Below are 22940 nucleotides of genomic sequence, written 5' to 3' on the forward strand. Positions count from 1 at the left end.
TCACTTGGTCAGGGAATGGCACAGAGCCCATGGAGCTGTGGCCCAGGGAGTCATGGCCAGGGGCGCTGCGGGTGAAAGAGCATGGGGCCGGGGCCCCGTTTCCCTTCTTCCTTTATGAAAAAGTCACTGCACACAGTGGGTTCTGGAAAAGCAGGCTGCATGCTGATAACCAGGCAGAGCGCAGCTGGGACTTGGGTGAGGCAGATGAGGTGCCTAAGTGCAAAACTTAAAGAGATGTTCAATTTCAGATGCCACCTCTGCATTTACACACCAGTGAGAACAGACACCTCCATAAGTTTTGCATGTAAGACACTTCACTCACCTCCCTCAAGTCCTAATCCTGATGCAGAGAATTCCTGCTTTGTTTCTACAAACAGGCTGGCCCCACCCACCACCACCACCAGACACTCTCTCACATCTCTGACAGAATTATCTATCCTGCAAACACACAATGGCAGGAAGCAGAGCTGTGCCAACCAACCGCCAGGATGACGAGTTTCCTGCTCTTTTTTGGCCGCACCTCACCCTCAACTGAAGTAGGCAGAGAGAGGAAGCAGAATTCTGAGCTAGATTTGGTTTTTTAGTCTCTAAATCTGTCAACAAGGGTGTGCATGTGGTTGAAAAGTGCTTCTGGAGCCCAGGAATAGTTGCTCACCAGCCCGTGACTCTGGGATCACAAACGTGATTGAAGGACCACTTGTAAGGTCGAGTGAACAGGGAGAGTCATTCTAAGCTGACTTGATGGCTGAGGCAAGAAGCAGAAGCTTCCCATGAAATAAATATGCCTTAGAATGTGCTTGGTGTTTATATCCCCCCTAGAGTCCCCCTTACCCCTAAAGGAACTCTAACAACCTTGAGGATTATAAATGTTTAAGAAAATACAACTGCTTCTCATATGGACTCATGAGGGGGTGGTGGGCAGGGCTGTGAGTGGCCCTCCTGGCAGTGGATATGTGCATAAGTCCATCGATCCCCTAGTTCACAAGGGTTCCATCTGGATGTGCTGTCTCCCATTGCATGATCCTCTGCATCCATCAACAGATGGATGAGCCCAAATTGCATCCACTCCACACAATGGTTGTGTGTTCCCCACTTTGGAACAAAAACACGTGGATTTTCCATTAAAGAAAAACCAAAATACATTGAGTGTTCGCCCCATGAATGACCTGGTGAAGGTAATATAGTATCAGTTTTACAGATGAAAAATTAATTTACAGAACAATTAACATAATTTGTCTAAGGACACACAACTGATAAAAGTAAAGACAAGATTCAAACTTAGCTCTGTTGACGCCCAAATTCATTGCTCCACAGTGAGATAGAATCGAATAGTTTTCTGTTGCTTTTCTTTGATCACCAGCTCAATAAAGTCTGAGCAGTGAGATACCAAAAAAAAAAAAAGAGTGTTCAACTTCAGGAGCAGAGAAAACTTCTAAAGATTTTCATCAGAATTAAGGTCAACCCCATATTAACTGGGGCTTCCCTGGTGGCTCAGAGGTTAAAGCGTCTGTCTGCAATGTGGCAGACCTGGGTTCAATCCCTGGGTCAGGAAGATCCCCTGGAGAAGGAAATGGCAACCCACTCCACTATTGTTGCCTGGAGAATCCCATGGACGGAGGAGCCTGGTAGACTACAGTCCCCGGGGTCGCAAAGAGTCGGGCACGACTGAGCGACTTCATTTCACTTCACTTCCATATTAAACACTGTTGTAAAATTTAGTGAAAGTGAAAGTCACTCAGTCATGTCTGACTCATTGCGACCCCATGGACTATACAGTCCATGGAATTCTCCAGGCCAGAATGCTGGAGTGGGTAATTGCTATATAGTAACCTAAGTTTCTGCATTATTGACTATGCCAAAGCCTTCGACTGCGTGGATCACAATAAACTGTGGAAAATTCTGAAAGAGATGGGAATACCAGACCACCTGACCTGCCTCTGGAGAAACCTGTATGCAGGTCAGGAAGCAACAGTTAGGAGTGGACATGGAAGAACAGACTGGTTCCAAATAGGAAAAGGAGTACGTCAAGGCTGTATATTGTCACCCTGCTTGTTTAACTTATATGCAGAGTACATCATGAGAAATGCTGGGCTAGAAGCACAAGCTGGAATCAAGATTGCCAGGAGAAATATCAATAACCTCAGCTATGCGGATGACACCACCCTTATGGCAGAAAGTGAAGAGGAACTAAAAAGCCTCTTGATGAAAGAGGAGAGTGAAAAAGTTGGCTTAAAGCTTAACATTCAGAAAACTAAGATCATGGCATCTGGTCCCATCACCTCATGGGAAATAGATGGGGAGACAGTGGGAACAGTGTCAGGCTTTATTTTTTGGGGCTCCAAAATCACTGTAGATGGTGACTGCAGCCATGAAATTAAAAGATGCTTACTCCTTGGAAGGAAAGTTATGACCAATCTAGATAGCATATTAAAAAGCAGAGACATTACTTTGCCAACAAAGGTCCGTCTGGTCAAGGCTATGGTTTTTCCAGTGGTCATGTATGGATGTGAGAGTTGGACTGTGAAGAAAGCTGAGTGCTGAAGAATTGATACTTTTGAACTGTGGTGTTGGAGAAGACTCCTGAGAGTCCCTTGGACTGCAAGGAGATCCAACCAGTCCATCCTAGAGGAGATCAGTCTTGGGTGTTCATTGGAAGGACTGATGCTGAAGCTGAAGCTCCAGTACTTTGGCCACCTCATGCGAAGAGTTGACTCATTGGAAAAGACCCTGATGCTGGGAGGGATTGGGGGCAGGAGGAGAAGGGGACGACAGAGGATGAGAAGGCTGGATGGCATCACCGACTCGATGTACATGAGTTTGAGTAAACTTTGGGAGTTGGTGATGGACAGGGAGGCCTGGCATGCTGCGATTCATGGGATCGCAAAGAGTTGGACACGACTGAGCGACTGAACTGACCTGAACTGAACTGAACCTAAGTTTCAGAATACTTTGGCCACCTGATGTGAAGAACTGACTCATTGAAAAAGACTCTGATGCTGGGAAAGATTGAAGGCGGAAGAAGGGGACGACAGAGGATGAGATAGTTGGATGGCATCACCGACTAAATGGACATGAGTTTAAACAAGCTCTAGGAGTTGGTGATACACAGGGAAGCTTGGCGTGCTGCAGTCCATGGGGTTGCAAAGAGTCGGACACAACTGAGCAACTGAACTGAACTGAAGCTTCAAAAATCATGAAAAGTCAATTTCACAACATAGTAAATACATTTTAAGGTGTAAATATTCCTTCTGAACTTTTTCTTTTTTGCTGTCAAGTAAAATATCAAGAAATTCATTTGTCTAAACTGAATCCTGGTTGTCCTTTGAAAATCTTGGTTCTTTTTGCTGTCCTCTCAAATGATAGATGTTCATTTTATCACATCCCAACTGTTTCAGGGCTAAAAGCTGGGTATTGGAAATTTTTTGCTCCCAATGCTACTCCTGTGGAGAAGGAAATGGCAACCCACTCCAGTATTCTTGCCTGGAGAATCCCATGGACAGAGAAGTCTGGTGGGCTATAGTCCATGGGGTTCCAAAGAGTCAGACATAGCTGAAGTGACTTACCACAGCACATTCTTTATATATGTTGTATTTCACAATGACGAAATACAATTTAAAAAACAAAGAATGTGCTAAATAGGCAAATAAATTGATATTTCTTTTTGTAAGACAGCTTCCTTAGATTCTGGTGATCAGTTCACCTGATGCCAATCACTCATGTAAAAACTGCTAAGTTTTTAGCCTCAGAAATGGCAAATGTGATTACTTTAAATTATTTTAAATAAACCTATGGACCTAACTGTGACCCTTATACTGCTAAACCTGCTAAAGCAGGTTTTACCCAAAAAGGGGGTCAGGTGTCACTAGCTTCTTCTCTTAGTAATATTCATTCACTCTACCTTGAAGGATATTTCTGTGGTCATGGTGAACCCATGGGTGATGACTGGCTCCTCTTCTGCAGTTCGTCCCTTCCAGCAGTCCAGCTCCACGCAGCGACAACCAGACAGGAGCACTTGGCGATACATCTCAACAGAGGAGTTCCCAGCCAGCTGGCCAGCTGTAAAATGTCAACAAGATGAACCTCAGACTCTCACAAAGTGAAGAACACACTGATGGTTTCCTAGAAGAGATCTTCAACAGTGGGAAAACAAAGAGCTCAAGACCTTGAGTAGTTCTCAGCCTTTCTTCTGTCTCAACACACCAGAAGGTAGTAACATAATCCCAAATGGAAATACGGCCCCCTAGCAGTGGTTTGGAGAAGAGAGATTAGAAGGATATGTAACAATAACAGCAACTCATGTTTATTAACTGTTAACCATGTGCCAGTTATAATTCTTTGAACTTTATATATATTACCATATATAATTCAATTCATATATTCAATTCATATTCATATATATAATTCAATTCATTCAGTCTTCACAAAAATCTGCCTAATGTAACTCTGTTTGTTATTAAATGCCTATTTTCAGATAATAAAAATGGCATAGAACATTTTATTTGTCCAAGTTCCTAAAGCCGGTAAGTGGAAGATCAGGATTATAACTTCAAAACTCAGTCTTGTCATTCTGACCCTCTCTATGAAGAAGTATTGTTAACAGGCTATTGTATTATACAAGTCAAACCTTCTGTCATTTTTGTCCAAGGCACAAACACTTAGCGTAGCTAAACATTATCTTTGCAAAATGGAAATAACTTTGTAGAAATAAACTTAAATTTGGCAAATGAAGTGTAAAATTTGTACTCTAATAATTATAAGAGACTGTTTAACAAAATTAAACAAGATCTAGTTAAATGGAAAGACATCCCATGTTCCTGGAGCAGAAGACTTAAAATTGTTACGGTGGCACTACTTCTCAAGTTGATTTACAAATTCAACTCCCATAAAAATCATATCTGTCTTTTTTGTACAAATTGATCCCAAAATTCATATGGAAATTTAAAGGACCCAGAATAGCAAAAATGATTGTAAAAAATAAGGACAAAGTTGGAAGACTTCCCAGCTTCAAACTTAACAACAAACTCCAGTGATCAAGACAGAGTGGTACTGGCATAAGATTAGACACATAGGTCAATGGAATAAAATTGAGACTCCAGAGATAAGTCCTCACAATTATGTTAAACTGACTGACATCTAGGGTTCTAAAACAATTCACTGCAGAAAATCATCTTTTTAAGTAGTGGTGCTAGGACAGCTGGATTGCCATATGGAAAATAGTGAAGTTGGGTTCCTATTACATCATATACAGAACACACACACACACACACACACACACACACACACACACACACAATCAATCAGGCTCCTAACTGTATGGGCTAAAACTATAAAACTCTAAACAGAGACTGTAGAGGTAAATTATTGTGACTTAGATTAGGCAATGTTTCATAGATATGACACCAAAAGTACAAATAACAAAGAAAGAAAATAGACAAAATTTACCAAAATTAAAAACCCTTGGGAGCAGAACTGAAATTCTCTAGTAAAATGATATGAATTGTAGTCAACAAGCACTTGAGAAATCTGTGGGCAGGAGTAGAGGCCAAACTACTTCTGTTTCACTTAAGAAGTCAATGGCAGGTTGTAATTTCTTGATAAATTATTTATTTATTTATGGTTGCACCTTGCAGATTGCAGGATCTTGGTTCCCTGACCAGGCCTTGAACTCAGTTCATGGCAGTTACAGCTCCAAGTCCTAACCATTGGATTGCCAGGAAATTTCCTTGATAAATTTTTTTAAAGATTAATAATAAGTTTTGAAACTAGCCCACTACCATCAACACACAAATGGAAGTTTTTGGCTTTCCACATTAAAGATTTCCTGTGAGTTATATTCTGTAAGCCTCCGTTTTTTCAGCAGTCATTTAAAACTGATATATCAATGAAAACTGTCAAAATGATTTTGAAATGGACAAGATCTGCTCAGTGGAGACACAAAGGACAGAGAAAATGGGATTAAACCTATTGGCTTAATTTTAGTTTTATATGCATCTCACAGCATCCAGTATCAGCATAGCAACAGGGTGACATTTTTTGGTTCTCTAGAGCCCTAGTAAATGCATGGAAAGGCTGATTAAGTAGGTTTGCAAAATCACTTTTCTTTACTGGAAAAAATAGGGCATTTTAAATACACAAATATTTGCAAAAGCAGAAATGCTGACAAATTAAGCTAGAAAGTTTCTGATGCTAGATAATTAATTTGCCATTTATAATAACCTCAAAGTTTGTTCTAATAAAGGTCTTTGCTGCATAAATGAAAAAGGGAGAGTGGGAGTGAAGGAGAAATGATGGTCATTTATATGTTATTCTTAAGGGAGGGTTACTTTAGCTAAGGAAAGTTATGACCAACCTAGACAGCATATTGAAAAGCAGAGACATTACTTTACCAACAAAGGTCCGTCTGGTCAAGGCTATGGTTTTTCCAGTGGTCATGTATGGATGTGAGAGTTGGACTGTGAAGAAATCTGAGCACCAAAAAATTGATGCTTTTGAACTGTGGTGTTGGAGAAGACTCTTGAGAGTCCCTTGGACTGCAAGGAGATCCAACCAGTCCATCCTAAAGGAGATCAGTCCTGGGTGTTCATTGGAAGGACTGATGCTGAAGCTGAAACTCCAATACTTTGGCCACCTCATGCGAAGAGTTGACTCATTGGAAAAGACCCTGATGCTGGGAGGGGTTGGGGGCAGGAGGAGAAGGGGACGACAGAGGATGAGATGGCTGGATGGCATCACCGACTCGATGTACATGAGTTTGAGTAAACTTTGGGAGTTGGTGATGGACAGGGAGGCCTGGTGTGCTGCGATTCATGGGATCGCAAAGAGTTGGACACGACTGAGCGACTGAACTGAACTGAACTGAACTTTTAGCTAAAGAAGCAAAGAATTCAAATAATTAATCAGGTTAACTCATTAAAAATGCTAGCCTCTGCAGACAATTGCACAGCTATTCAAGAGTAGAGCAGATTTTCTTGTGTACTACCTAGGATATTAAGTATATTACTGACTATATCCAATACTGCTAGATAATGTGCAATTTCATTAATGTTTTGTTAAGTGTTACTAACTTCGGTAAGGAAGCTGCTGGTAGGAAACAACCTTTAGAAGAATGACATAGCCCAAGGACATGACATAAACTGATTAGAACCAGTTCACATCCAAGATGGTAAACAAGTCCACTTCCACTATACCTCAGACCTCAGAGTACACTCATTGTAACACATCAACAAGTTAAATGACACACCCACGGGCACCATGACAGCTCCAAGTAGTTGTTCACTCACTCAGTCATGTCCGACTACTTGTGACCCCATGGACTGCAGCACACCGGGTTTCTTTGTCCTTCACCATCTCCCGGAGTTTGCTCAAACCCATGTCCCTTCAGTTGGTGATGCCATCTAACCATCTTGTCCTCTGTGGTCGCCTTCTCATCCAGTCTTCAATCTTTCCCAGCATCAGTGTTTTTCCTATGAGTCAGCTCCTTATATCAGGTGGTCAAAGTATTGGAATTTCAGCATGAGTCCTTCCAATGAATATCCAAGATTGATTTACTTTAGGATCTCCTTGCAGTCCAAGGGACTCTCAAAAGAGTCTTCTCCAACACCATAGTTCAAAAGCATCAATTCTTTGGCATTCAGCCTTATTTATGGTCCAACTTTCACATCCTTGCATGACTACTTGAAAAATAATAGCTTGAACTATACAGACCTTTGTTGGAAAAGTTATGTCTCTGCTTTATTTATTCATTTATTTTTTGGCTGTGCAGGTCTTTGATGCTGTATGTTGGCTTTCTTTAGTTGTGGTGAGGGGTCTACTCTCTAGTTGTGGTGCACAGACTTCACATTGGTTGTCTTGTTGCTGAGCATGGGCTCTAGAGAATGAGTTCGGTAGTTGGGGCTTGGTTGCTCCATGGCATGTGGGATCCTCCTGGACCAAGGATCAAACCCATGTCCCCTGCATTGGCAGACCAATTCTTAACCATTGGACCACCAGGGAAGTCCATGTGTCTAGGTTTGTCATAGCTTTTCTTCCAAGGAGCAAGTGTCTTTTCATTTCATGGCTGCAGTAAACATCCACAGTAATTTTGGAGCCAAAGAAAATAAAGTCTCTCACTGTTTCCATTGTTTCCCCATCTATTTGCCATGAAGTTATGGGACCAGATGCCATGATCTTCTTTTTTTGAATGTTGAGTTTTAAGCCAGGTTTTTCACTCTCTTCTTTCACTTTCATTAAGAGGCTCTTTAGTTCCTTTTCCCTTTCTGCCATAGGCATGTTGTCATCTGCATATTTGAGGTTGTTGATATTTCTCTCCACAATCTTGATTCCAGCTTGTGCTTCATCCAGCCTGGCATTTTGCATGATATAATCCAAGGCCAACCATCAAAGACAAAAAATTGGGCAGCGGCCCAATTTCTGGAAATCTCTGCCCTTTCTCTCAAATAGTTGGGATAATCTTACCACTCATTCGCCCATGAAATTACCCAGCCCATAAAAATTAACCATACTACATTTTAGGGCTGCTCTTGCCTTCTGAGAAGGTCTACACTCTGTCTGTGGAGTGTAATTCTCTCTAAATAAGTCCACTTCTTACCTATCGCTTTGTCTTTCATTGAATTCTTTCTACAATGAGACATCAAGAACCGGAACTTCATTAAGTCTTGAGACCAGGTATGTGATCTCAGTTAAAAGACTGTGGGTTCAAATTCCAATCTGAGTTGCATGGTTTTACACTGAAGGTATATATTACTTAACCCACAGCAGGGTGTTTGTCATAAAAGATTCAAAATGTTTCCAAAACAGTTTTTTTTGGATTTTCTTGCTGCATATATATTTTTTATCATTCAAATAGAAGGGATTTGATATACTTCTTGAACGTTGATCAGTTAATATTTTGAAAGACATGGTAAGGCAAGGAGTTGAGTTTGTGAGATGGAAAGATTCTGAAAAGAAAAACAAATCAAAACAAAGAAAGGGAAGGGGGGGAGTGTATATGTGTTTGCTTGTGTGTGAGTGTGTGTGTCTGTGTGGTGTTTCCTGTTCAATATCTAAGACTCCCCAAATTTCTCTACAGTAATTTGGTTCATTCTCAAAATGAACAATCTGTATTAGAAATGGAAATCTCTCAAAAAAGGCATTAAAAACCATACATTTATCCATAATTGTCTTATTGCTTGGAATGCATATTTGGTTCTCTGTGTTTTCCTTCATTTATGGAGCTTTTTTCCAAATATATGAATTATTACTGATATTCTCCACTACTCCATTTCTGCTTAAAGCCTCAAAGCTGGTTTATTGTTCTTCTCTAAAATTTCTAGCTCCTCATTGTTATATTCCATCCACTCATTATATTTTCATTTGACTAGATCCAATAAATAGACCTCTGGGGCCAGGGGATTGCTGTGGGCTGGGATTAATAATATGCCATGAGTCACTCAACCCTTGTTATTTCTGAAACTAGTATCTGACATCATCTCTGCCTGGCCGTGAACACATTTTGGAGTACATTCCAAGCCCATGATTGAACCTTGGAGCTGAAACTCTATCTCAGATTAATTTATAATACCGCCCAGAGTCATAGCTCTGCAACTTCTTACTTGACTGCATTTCAGGCAGCTGGTTCCATTCACTTGAGCTTTGTCTCAGATTATCTAAGGCATCCATAGATGGAAGAGACCAGAAAATTGAAAATGACAATTCCTCCATTAACACAGTCTTCTGAGAAATTTCTCATCTTGTGGACTATGATGATTGATTACCTATATTTATATTTACTATTATTTATTGTCTTCTCTTCAACCTCAGGGAGAGAAGGTTATAGAATGTGATGCATTTGTTAATTCAGTGGCTTTCTTCAATAAACACTGTCTCCTTCAAAAAATGGAGATGGGACCATTTCTCCTTGCTTTAAATTCTGTGAAACCAATAGCTACAACTGAGAAAACTATTCAAAATACAGAGGATGTGTTGTTCATCCTGACCATCTCTAGGACCATTGGTTTGATCTGATCTCTCTCTTCCATATTATCTATCTGCCAACTTATACTTAAATTGAAGCATAATTGATTTATCATGCTATGTTAATGGTACAGCAAAGTGATTCAGTTATACACACACACACACACACACACACACACACACTGTGTGTGTATATACTTTTAAAAATTCTTTTCCATTATGGTTTATCACCATGCACCATGAAGCTCTTATGAAATAGATCCAATTGCCATGGGATGGCTTAGGCAAGTGGGAAAACAACTTTAGGCATATGCCTGATTGATTATAGGAGCCTCACCACTAGGGTCTATGCACATTCTCAAACATTCTCCATGGGAGGCAAATACTGATGGCTTAGGATACAAAAATGACACAAGACATCTTCCTTACCCTTTCCATTTAGGCAGGGAGGTAAGTGTGTAAAAAGAAAGGAGAACGTTCTTATGTGTCAGGGAATCCAAACCCTCACCTCACTATCACACTCATGGTTGTCATTTCTTTCTCTTTCCTTGCCAACAGAATAGCCTGTTTAGGTTCTGATAAGCTTTAGGGTCTCCTTCCCAGGTCTGGGGTAAATCTTAACTCTTCTCAGCCAGTCACAATCGTTCTGTGGCCCCTGCTAAAGCTATTTGTAGGTCATTGCTATATGGTGTAACTCTGGTCTGCATCCAATAGGGAATAAAGGGTGGGGTATGGGGAACCTCACTCACACAAAGGGCCACAAGACAGAGATGTCCCTGGGCCACACATGGAGCTTATTTCTTAGGAGGCAATGCCCAGGGTGCCCAGCCGTATTGAAACTGTAAGAGGAGCAAAAAGATGGAAAGCATCTGGGTCTCATGACACCAACAATTCCGGATTTAATCAACTGTCAATCACTCTGCTTTTGGACTTCTTGTTGTATGAGGTAATAAATTCCTTAATGTTTAAACCACTGAGTCATAGTTTCCTTTTATGTAACCAGGTGGCACCAGCGGTAAAGAGCCCACCAGCCAGCGTAGGAGACACAAGAGACATGGGTTCCATCCCTGGGTTGGGAAGATCCCCTGGAGGAGGGCATTTAATGTTGGCTGGAGAATCCCATGAGATGGACAGGTGAGCCTCGGCCCATCAGGTCATGAAGAGTCAGACATGACCGAAGTGACTTGGCACACATGCACACACTCCTAGCCCAAACATACTGGCTGTTTCAACTTCCTTTCATTTTCTAAATGAAGAAGTTAAAGTTTAGAAGAGTTCATTTACTTACAGACAAAATTAAACTTGGTCTGTTTATTTGCTAAGCTCAACTCTTTACATTCTACCACAACTTTCATTGGTCTGTGCACTAACTAAAAATTGGCACTTGTCATCTGCCTCTATAAGCATTAGGTTACTAGTCACTGTAGACTTTCAATACACACTGAAAGGAGTCCAGGGTGGAGATGACTCTATGCTCTGGGAAAAAACTGGCAGAACTGGTCTTCAGATAGCTAGATATCTTCAGGAGAAGATCTTATGAGCCCAATTGTTGCATCTTCTCATCCCTAGAAAAGCACTAAAATGTCTAACAATGACATCAGCTCCTTGTGACTAGCAGCAACCCTCTGTCAAAACCTCCGTAAGCTTCTGACCACACACACCCCTCTTCCCTAAAATTATAAATAATACTATCTTCCCTCTCTCTTTGGAGCAATTTCTCAGAGCTATCTGAAATGTTGTTTCCCAGGCTATCATCCTGATTTTGACCCCAATAAAACTTAATTCACAACTTCCATCTTGTGCAGTTTTTCAAATGATGTATGTGTTCTTTAAACAAAAAATAAATTATGAAATGTTGCATATGCCAAGGACTAAATGAGTAGAAGAGATGAAGAGAGGGAGTGACAGTAAGCCAGGGTTGGTAGTGACTGACAACCAACCGAGGTTGGAATGACTGATCCTGACCAGAGTGAAACTACCTTAAAGGGTATAGGTATACTTTTAGAGCTTTTCTGCAGTCAAGAACATATATCTTAGGAGTTGAATAATCAGATAGTTTAATTCATTAGAGGGATAGCTAAAACCTCCAGTGTAATGCTTTATTTCCTAAGCTGAATAAATATGTTAATTATTCAGAGATAACATCATTTGCTTTTCCTGAGTATATGGAGCCATTATCTCCCACAAGCTGGAATCAAGATTACTGGGAGAAATATCAATAACCTCAGATATGCAGATGATACCACTGTAATAGTAGAAAGTGAAGAGGAACTAAAGAGCCTCTTGATGAGGGTGAAAGAGGACAGTGAAAAAGTTGGCTTGAAATTCAACATTTCAAAAATTAAGTTCACGGCATCCGGCCCCATCACTTTATGGCAAATAGATGGGGATAAAGTGGAAACAGTGACAGATTTTATTTTCTTGGGCTTCAAAATTACTGTGCACAGTGACTGCAGCCATGAAATGAAAAGATGCTTGCTCCTTGGAAGTAAAGTTATGATTAATATAGACAGTGTATTAAAAAGCAGAGATATCATGTTGCCAACAAAGGTTCATATAGTCAAAGCTACAGTTCTTCCAGTAGTCATGTATGGATGTGAGAGCTGGACCATAAAGAAGGTTGAGCACGAAAAAATTGATGCTTTTGAATTGTGGCGCTGATGAAGACTCAAGAGTCCCTTGGGCTGCAAGGAGACCCAACCAGTCAATCCTAAAGGAAATCAACCCTGAATATTCATTGAAAGGACTGATGCTGAAGTTGAAGCTCCAATGCTTTGGCCAACTGAGCAAAGAGCTGACTCACTGAGAAGGACTCTGATGCTGGGAAAGATTGAGGGCAGGAAGAGAAGGGGGCGACAGGATGAGATGGTTGGATGGCATCATTGACTCAAAGGACATGAGTTTGAGCAAACTCAGGGTGATAGTGAAGGACAAGGAAGTCTCGGGTGCTGCAGCCCATGGTGTCTCAAAAAGTCAGATATGACTTAGCAACTGAACAACAACATCTCCCATACTGTTTGGAGTATGGAAAGATTTACTTAGAGCTGAAAAATTTTAGGTTGAAATGAATGGACACTGTTCAGTCCTGAGATAATCTTGTTTTGAGTCATAAGGGTAGATTCCTCAAGGAAAAACAATAATTTAAACCATAGTCACTACCTGATGTACTGCCAAGTCTATCCAAAACCCTAGAAAATGACCATTGTAATTAAAAATCTACTTATTCTGTGCGTGTATTTCTCTCAGTGATCCGATTTTATTTTTCCTTCTGGGTGCCTTGATAGTCAACAAAGGGGCAATAATGAGCAGGGAAATAGACATCATCATAATAATAATGCACTGCTAAATGGATTGGTTTTTATACTGTATATTTAATTTTTACAGCCCCTTTAAATGCTCAAAAGAAAACATTCGAAATATTGAAATTCTCCTTTGAACTTAGACTGGCATTTCTCAGGAAATACTCCAAGGAGATAAGTTCTTAAAATGCTCCAAGGAAATAAGTAGTGTGGTCATGACTGGGGGGGAGGATTGATCTTAACCTTAGTGAGAGTGTCTCTGTAAGTCTTTTTTCCAGTATTTGAAACATACTCCAGTAGGTGCCAATCTTTCTTTGTGCCTAGCATTTTAAAGGCTCATTTGAATAGAAAAACTTTTCTTTTTCCACAAAATATAGCTTCTATGAAATAATGTTTCTATAGAAAATGTTTCTACTTGTTCAGGAATTGCTTGTAAAGTATAAAATCTAACTCATTTTCTAGATACTGATATTAACATTTAACTGGATTCTATGATGTTATTAAAATTTTATAATATTCATGATTGGCTTTTGGAAGTTTGAATTTCTATATTACAGATGTTCATATTTACCCAAAGATCTCTGAAAGATGAGTTCTACATGAGGTTTATCTATATTTAAAACAAGGATACTAATAATATCATATGAATATCATACAAAGTAAAACCAAATTTTACCTCAAAAGAGAATTTCAGTGAAAATATCAAGATCCTATATTAGAATTTATATGTCATTTTTAAAATTAATAATATGGAATTCTCCTTAATTCCCCAGCAGGAAAATAAAAAATTTTGACTGATATTGGGACAAAGTAATGTTCTAAGCATGGAAATTTACATAATGCAAACTTTGATATGACAATACATGGCTTTGAAAAGTGAAGAAGATAAGTTTAAAAATAACCTTAAAGATCAGAACATGATCTAACATAGGTAACAGTTTTAAAAATTGAATGTTTAAAAATATGTGAATTCTAATACTACTAGAAATTTAAAAATTGGGGAAAGTTGGTATACTTGGTCAGAAATCATGTATATCAGATGGTATTGATATGAAATCATTGTTCAGAAATTTGGAGATAGCTATTGGAGTTCTTTCTTCAATGAAAAATAGTGAACCCTTCACTTTTTTAGTAGATGACTCACTTTCTGAAAACTATTGGCCATTAATATGCTAACATCCCAAACCCAACTGACACAAAGGAGCCAAGTTCATTACCTCATATGTACTTAAACAAGTTAATCAGAAGGAGGGCAAATGAAGAAATTAATTGGATTAAAAATACTTAGCAAAAAGCAATTAAAAAAACAGAGCTGATGAGAAAAATTTAACAGTATTTTGTAGTTTTATTGTTTGCATTGATATCGAACAATTTTCTTACTGTTATTATTGTGTTGCCAGTAAAGCAAATGAGAGATTATGCATAATTTGCAAGGTATCAAGACTGATAAAGGAAGCACAGCTATAGAATCAAGAATTTAAATTGGAAGGAATAGAAATCATTAAGTGAACTCTTGTGCCTTCACAAGAAAACAAAAAGTCTCTTTTCTTGCTTTGTTCAACGAAATGGTCCAGAAACAACATTCCCTAGCACAGGGTTCAAATTGTTGTTACTCATACACATATTTTTCACACTAAAAGCAACAAGGGCTCATTGAGGGAAAAGTCTGATTCCATGCATGGTGCAGGAAGGAACAAGGTGAGTCTGCAAGATCTCTATGTGCCAGAAAATAAGGACATTTTCAAAGATCAATGGGTCATGTTAAGAAGAGAGAGCAGCCAACATAAAAAAATGCTCCCACTGACCACAGCTGAGACAATATGACATCAAAAGGAGAATAGAGGCTGTGGTTGAGTGAATCTACATAAACTCTGAAAGCTTTAAGTCCATAATGATATATATATACACACACACACACCCAGTCAAACTTGAGACTCAATTGTTTTGGTATCATTGTCTCTTTTATTATATGGCAAATAATATAGATAGTAATCAGAGAAGGAAATGGCGACCCACTCCAGTACTCTTGCTGGAGAATCCTGTGGACAGAGGAGCCTGATGGGCTGCATTCCACGGGGTCGCGCAGAGTCCGACATGACTGAAGTGACTTAGCATGAATGCATGCATTGGAGAAGGAAATGGCAAACCACTCCAGTATTCTTGCCTGGAGAATCCCAGGGATGGAGGAGCTTGGTGGGCTGCCCTCTATGGGGTCGCACAGAGTCGGACACGACTGAAGTGACTTAGCAGCAGCAGCAGCAGCATAGATACTAATGGATGTAAATATATTCATTTTTGGACTTAAAAGGAGCTATTTGTAAAATTACTGCATATTGTGACTTCTAGATGAAACAACGTCTAGAATTTACCTGAACATACATTTTTATGAGTTTTGTGGTCCTAAGTATATGATGAATGCAAGATTCTATCATGTGTCCAAGTCTTCACAGTTACATTTCTTAGTATCCTATTAAGTCAAAGATCTAGACTCTTAACTTGAGCTTCCATCAAAGTGAAAGTGAAAGTCGGTCAGTTGTGTCGGACTCTTGGTGATCCCATGGACTATAGAGTCCATGGAATTCTCTAGGCCAGAATACTGGAGTGGGTAGAGCCTTTCTTTCCCTTCTCCAGGGGAACTTCCCAACCCAGGGACTGAATCCAGGTCTCTCGCTTTGCAGGTGGATTCTTTACTGTCTGAGCCACCAGGGAAGCCCAAGAATACTGAAGTGGGCAGCCTGTCCCTTCTCCAGGGGATCTTCCCGGCCCAGGAATCAAACCAGGGCCTCCTGCATCTTCAGTTTCTATAGACCTCCTCAAACTTAGATGAGAAAAATGATCACATCTTCAACTCAAACCACCATGTGCAATTTAACATTCTCTTCAGTTATGAATGTAGGTCACAAATCACTGTAGTATTAGTGGGACTGTGATTTTGTAACTACTAGAAATCACAGACATTTTCATATCATATTTCAACTGTTACAAATACCACATGCCTTGTTTATGAGTCTTAAAAATTATGTTAATAAAATATATATGATTTAAACTGTGTTAATAAAATATACACAGTTGTGTCACAAATTTGTTTTTTAATATTTGATAAAAATATTTTAATGGAGTTTATTTCCTCTTTAATTTTACATACATTATTTTATGCATTTAAAATCCTTAGAAGGGTTCATAGGCTTCACCAGAGTGCCATATACATCAATGGCACCAAATAAGATTAAGGATCTCTGAGGCGGGAAAAAAATCCTTTACAAAGTCTTAACAATTTGAGTGGGAGCTGTGAAACTTTTATAATAAGCCTAGGAAACTGAATTCAAGAAAGTGGGCTAAGTGGAGACTCTCTTCTTGAAGCTATGAAACCTGTAGTAATTTTAAAAGAAGACTAAAAATATTCTAATATTCCTCCCATTGAGGGCTGTGGTCTACACCCCCTACCTCGAAACTGGGTAGGGTTGTGACTTTTTTGACAAATAAAGCAGTCACAGTATGGAACTTCAGAGGCTAAGTGCACAAAGGCCATTAAGTTCCTCCGTGTTCTTTGGAACACTTGTTTTGGCAGCTATAGCTGCCATGTAAGATGCCCACCTAACCTGAGGAAGTCCAAGCCACACGGGGAGGCCTTACAGGCAATTAGGTCATCAGTTCTAACTGAGCCCAGCTATTGTGTCACTAACCCAAGTGCCAGACATGCTTGTGGAGAAGCTTCTAGATGATTCCCACAACCAAGGTGTCTAAATCACCCTGGGCATTGGCTTCCCAGCTGCAGCCCAAGACGACAGAGAACAGAAACAAACCATCTGCTCTGTGCCTTGTCTGAGTTCTTGACCTATAGAATATGGACCAAAATAAAATGGTGGCTCTTTTATGCCCATGAGTTTTCATGTGATTGGTTATACAAGAAGAGATGACCAGAATGGGTTTATGATGAGCCAAACGTGAATCTAATTAGTTTTATACCATGAGTCTCTCTAGGTAGGTAATGTGGTTGAAACAAAACAGGCCACAAGTAGTCTGAGAGCCATCCAGTTTTCAAGAAAATCATGCTGTTGCAGTTCAACTGATGGTAGAACTCAGCGTATGATTCTGACTAGATGGTCTAGGATCATATAGAACCATCCTGAGAGTGCCCATTCCAGCTGTCCAGTGGCCACATATCTGTCTAAGAGGCATTTCTACTCTAAGCTATTTTCACCAAGTATGGGCTATCAGGCCAATGCTGGATTTGATGCCAGCACAACATACATTTATGTCTACAGGAATGGATTTCTTTAAGGAATTTAGAAGAAAGAACTGCTTATTTGTCAGATGGCTGAACCCTGTGAAAACCCCACACATATTTAGTGCCTGGATCTCACTGCCATTATGCGCATGGCATTGTTGGTCTGTCTTGCTACACAAACCATACGCCCCCAGGCAATAAGGCATAAACGCACCAGAACCACCCCTGAGGCATGGCGAGCAGCTACCACTTACAGATACCAAATGAGACCCGAGACTTTACTTTGTTTGCATTATGGGTCTTAAGGTCTTGCTATCCTATATTCATTTGGATAATGGATTGTGTGAAGCAAGAGCATGATAAGGTTTTTAAAAGGTTTTTTTTTTTTTAACCAGTAGGTTTTTTTTTTTTTACAGTCTTTCCAAAGCTAGTAATCAGAGAGTATTCTGCAAGAAATATATGATTATAAAAACATTTTTAGCTTATAGAAATTGGTATTTATTAAACTTTTAATTCTAAACTATATAGAGATAATATATATATGTTTTAATATTTTTTCTATTTAACAATCTACTAAAACTAGATTGTCAATCTACTAAATTGACAATCCTCAATTTAGGGCCAAATTAGGAAAGTACTTTGGCCACCTCATGTGAAGAGTTCACTCATTGGAAAAGACCCTGATGCTGGGAGGGATTGGGGGCAGGAGGAGAAGGGGATAACAGAGGCTGGATGGTATCACCGACTCAATGGACATGGGTTTGAGTAGACTCCAGGAGTTGGTGATAGACAGGGAGACCTGGCGTGCTGTGATTCATGGGGTCGCAAAGAGTCGGACACGACTGAGCGACTGAACTGAACTGACTAGGAAACATAGTGTTGCTTTCTTCCTCCTTTATTATAATATTTACAACAAAGTATAAGTTGTTGCTCACAAGAAATTTGTTTATGTCTAAAGCTGTGTCCCTTCCCTGGTGGCTCAGTGGTTAAGAATCTGCCTGCCAAGCAGGAGATGTGGGTTTGATCCTGGGTCAAGAAAATTCCCTGGAGAAGGAAACGGTAACCCACTAACCCACTCCAGTATTCTTGCCTGAGAAATTCCATGGACAGCAGGGCCTGGTGTGATACAGTCCATGGGGTTACAAAAGTCAGACACAACTTAGCAGCTAAACAACAGCAATAATAAAGTCTTGTCCACTTTGAGCAAAATTATTAATTTACCTTAAAGCCGAAGTTATTTAGGGTTTTGGAACTTTTCTGTACATGAAAATGGTCCAGAGAACTAGACAGGATAATAAATGGATTGAAGTCCACTGTAAGAATGAATTCAGTTACATAAAAATTCCATTGGTCTGAAGATATCAGACATGGATACATTTTAGATGAGTTGAAAACATAGGAAGTGTGTTACAGTATTAGTTGCTCAGTTGTGTCTAACTCTTTGCGACTCCATGGATTGTAGCCTGCCAGGCTCCTCTGTCCATGGCGATCTCCAGGCAAGAAGGACATGTGAATAAATGATATTGTTACTTTTGGGAAAAGCCTCTAGTCATGGAACAGCCTCTAGTCAGGAAGTGAAAGGAAATCCACCTGTACTTTTGAACAACAGAAAGCAGAGGTTGGTGACATTCGGTCAGACTGGCTAGAATAATTGTCAAAGAACTATAAACTCATACCTGTGAGGTAGGTGTTGTGTGAGGAATTAATGAAATAGTGAGAAAGGGGCTGAGACATATCTTCATTCAAATCCAGTTTCTCAGGCGAAACTACACCATTTTCTTCTCCACTCAGATAGCGCATAAATCCATCCACTGATATCTGTCCTAGAGGAAATGAAGAGTTAAGAGGAACATGAATGTATTATTTTTATGGGTTTCTGATATCATATTATTATTTTGCAGAAAACTCTAGTAGCATCCAAGATGAAAAACATTAGCCCCAGTTGCAATTGATATGGATAAACAGTAATCTAGGGTCATGCTGCTTTACTATATTTATCCCCAAATGCCAGAAATAGTAGAGAAAAATGTAATTACATGAGTCTCACAGACTTTCAGAGAATTCAAATACCTAAACATGGATCAACTGTTTTTAAAATATAAGATTGGTTACAATCCTATGCACGGACACCAAAATGTTTTTAGTGTTTATCTCTGGGTAGTAAAGTCAAGGGTACATTTCCCAATGTTCTCTCATAGAAACATGTTACTTTCATAATCAAAAGACTTATTCACACATGGCTTTATTATTTAAAATAAAGTGAAAATGTTTTCAAATAATAATCTTTTTCCTCTGAAAAGGAAAATAATATGACCATAACTGAGGAATAAAAATCTGAATGTTCATAAAAATGAAGGTCCTTAACATTTCTTATTTAGAATGACTTTATTTTAATGAAATAAATATGACTCACACCTTAGTTTGCTCAGATTCTATTTAGAATTTTTTTGTTATTGTAGTCTTTCTGAGGTGACTAATACTAAATATTGAGATAATTCTTTATTGTTACTAAAGTAATTTTTATTCAATACATGGAGAGAGCCATCTTCATGATTTTGGTTCATCATTATAGTTTGTTTCTTCAATCTTAACAATCAAAGCCTCAAAAACCAACCAACCAACCAAAGAAACAAAACAAACACAACCACCAGTGCATTTGTGAATAGTGAAGATCTTTCTGATAAATGTTAGAGGACAGTATTTCTTTTTCCTTGTTGAAAAAGTTTTGTATTAATATAAAAGTAGTATATGTTTATAGAAGAAAAATTAGGAAATGACATGAGCAGAGAGGGAAGAAAACTGAAAGTTTTCTGAACATGCCAAACTCTTCCTTCAGAGAGAATTACTATTAAAATCCTAGTATATACACTTCCAGAGGAAGAAATGTATGTATGCATGTGTATGTATAGTTCTTTTATGAAGATGCAACCCTATATATATATATATACATATATATATACACACACACATACATACATATATGTATATGTACATATTAACTGAAAAATATATTATGAACATAACCATAAAATATTAATATTTATATTTTATGTATTATAAACTATATAGAGTTATAACATGAGTAAATAATATTCCATTATCTTTGAAGTTCTCATTTTTCACTAGTATAAATAATATTGTATTGAATACTCTGGTAGTTGAATCTTTGTACAAACTTTTTCCTCAGAATGAGTTCTCTGAAATATAATTGCTGGTTCAAAGACTGCATACTTTTCAGACTTTTAGTATACATAACCAATTTGCTTTCTGTTAAAAGTTCTAGCAATTTACTCTTTCACCAATGGTTTGCCTTCTCTTCATCCCGATGTCAAACTCAGAGGTAAAAACATGATAGCAGGGGGGCAGTCCTAAGATGCCAGAGGAATAGGATGGGGAGACCACGTTCTCCCCCAGAAGTTCATCAAAAGATCATTTGAATGTTGAGAAACTTCCACAAAACAACTTCTGAATGCTGGCGGAGGACACCAGGCACCCAGAAAGGCAGCTCATTCTCTTCAAAAGGAGGTAGGACAAAATGCAAAAGATAAAGAGACACAAGAAAAGTTAGGGATGGAGACCTGTCCTGGGGAGGGAGACATGAAGGAGAAATTTCCAAACACCAGGAAACCCTCTCACTGGAGGGCCTGTGGGGAGTTTTGGAATCTCAGAGGGCATCATAACTGGGAGAGGAAAATTAAAAAAAGAAAAACAAAAACCACAGATTACATGCCTAACCGCAACTCCCAGTGGAGAAGTAGCCCAGACGCTTGCGTCCACCACCAGCGAGCAGAGGCTGAACAGGGAGGCGCAGGCTGCATTGCTTAGGGTAAGGACTGGGCCTGAAACCCCTGAGGGCAATCTGAGGGAGCTAAAGTGAGATAGCAACACAAAACCATGGGATAGCCAGAGATAGAAAGAAAAAAAAAAAGAGAGAGAGAACTTTCCCGTGAAAAGCTCATATCTAAGGCACTGCTGGGCCCACTCACAGAACAAAGGACTGAGCAAATACCAGAGGAGAGTTAGCCAGCTGCAGACTGGCTCATCCCCCGCTAGAGGCAGAGAGGCAGGCAGGTGAGAGCCAGAGACAGAAAGCAAGGGGCAATCTCAGTCCTGGAGATGGCATCCTCCTCCAAACTGCGAGCAGGCTCCCAGTTGCTAACCACGTCTTCCTGGGATTTTGGATGGTGGACATCCACCAGGAGGGTCGCAGTCAGAGATCAGCTCCCCAGAGGAGACACACAGCACACCTGAGACGGTGCATTCACAGCGTACCTGGGAAACCAAGTGGCTGGGAGATGGGGGAGGTGATTAAGATGCACAGACCACCTGGGAGAGTGGACTCTCCAGCACCTAGTTGCTGCAGCTGCTCGGATCTGGGAAGGGGACAAATTGCAGGCCCATCAGAGTCTGTGCCTCTGTGGAGTACCTGAGGACCTGAACCTGAGCAGCTTAGACCTGGGAAGTGCATGCAACCCAAAGCCTGCTTTGGACAGTTTCCCTATAGAGCAGCCTGGAGCCTGAGCAGTGTAGACCGGGAAAGCACACACGTCGTGAGCTGGGGCAAACCCAGTGTGGCCCAGGCACTGTGAACACGCCCCACACACACCAGTGATATTTGTTTGCAGGGTTACTCCCTCCCCACAGCACAACTGAACAAGTGAGCTTAAATAAGTGACCACCTTAGCCCCCTTGTGTTAGGGCGGAAATTAGACACTGAAGAGACTTGCAAACAGAGGAAGCCAAAATAAACAAAGAAGAGGGAACCGGTCTGGAAGTGACAGGTGCAACAGATTAAAACCCTCTAGTTAACACTGACTACATTGGAAGGGGCCTATAGACCTTGAGAAGAAGTATAAGCTGGAAAAAGGAACTATCTGAAGTTGAACTGACCCCTCACTGCCCTCAACAGCTCCAGAGAAATTCCTAGATATATTTTTAATATTATCTTTTTTAATTTTTAAGTTCTTTATTACTCCTTTAATTTTCATTTTTATAGCCTACTAATACCTTGGGAAAAAAAGGACCCTATTTTTAAAGCAAATCCATATATATAGATTTTATATTTTTTGCAATTTTCTTTTTTTTTTAATATTGTATTTTTGAGAGTCTAACCTCTGCTCTAGATTTTTAATCTTTGCTTTCTGGTATTTGTTATCACTTTTGTACCTCTAAGAATCCAATCTTCAGTACCCATTTTTACTTAGGGGTATGATTACTGGCTTGATTGCTCTCTCCCCTCTTGACTCTCCCTTTTCTCCCCAGGTCACCTCTATCTCCTCCCTCCGCCTTCTCTTCTCTACTTAACTCTCTGAATCTCTCTGGGTGTTCTGGGCAGTGGAGAACACTCAGGGAACTGATTACTGGCTAGATCTGTCTCTCTCCTTTTGACTCCCCCTCCTCTCCTCCTGGTCATCTCTATCTTCTTCCTCCCTCTTCTCTTCTCTATGTAACTACATGAACCT

The 22940-nt window shown here is 39.7% G+C and overlaps 1 protein-coding gene across 2 annotated transcripts in view; it reads right to left on the minus strand.

The window, feature by feature from the left end:
• The window catches only part of PLCB1 (phospholipase C beta 1), an 879212-nt gene that overhangs the window by 194909 nt on the left and 661363 nt on the right, over positions 1–22940 (minus strand). For both annotated transcript variants that reach the window (XM_043479648.1, XM_043479649.1), the window contains exons 10-11: positions 19155–19301; positions 3899–4056 (exon numbers count right to left, since the gene is read on the minus strand). In XM_043479648.1, coding sequence (XP_043335583.1) covers positions 3899–4056; positions 19155–19301 — 305 coding nt within the window. The remainder of the gene's footprint in view (positions 1–3898; positions 4057–19154; positions 19302–22940) is intronic.

Source organism: Cervus canadensis, chromosome 10 (genome assembly GCF_019320065.1).
Source record: "Cervus canadensis isolate Bull #8, Minnesota chromosome 10, ASM1932006v1, whole genome shotgun sequence".
NCBI lineage: Eukaryota > Metazoa > Chordata > Mammalia > Artiodactyla > Cervidae > Cervus > Cervus canadensis.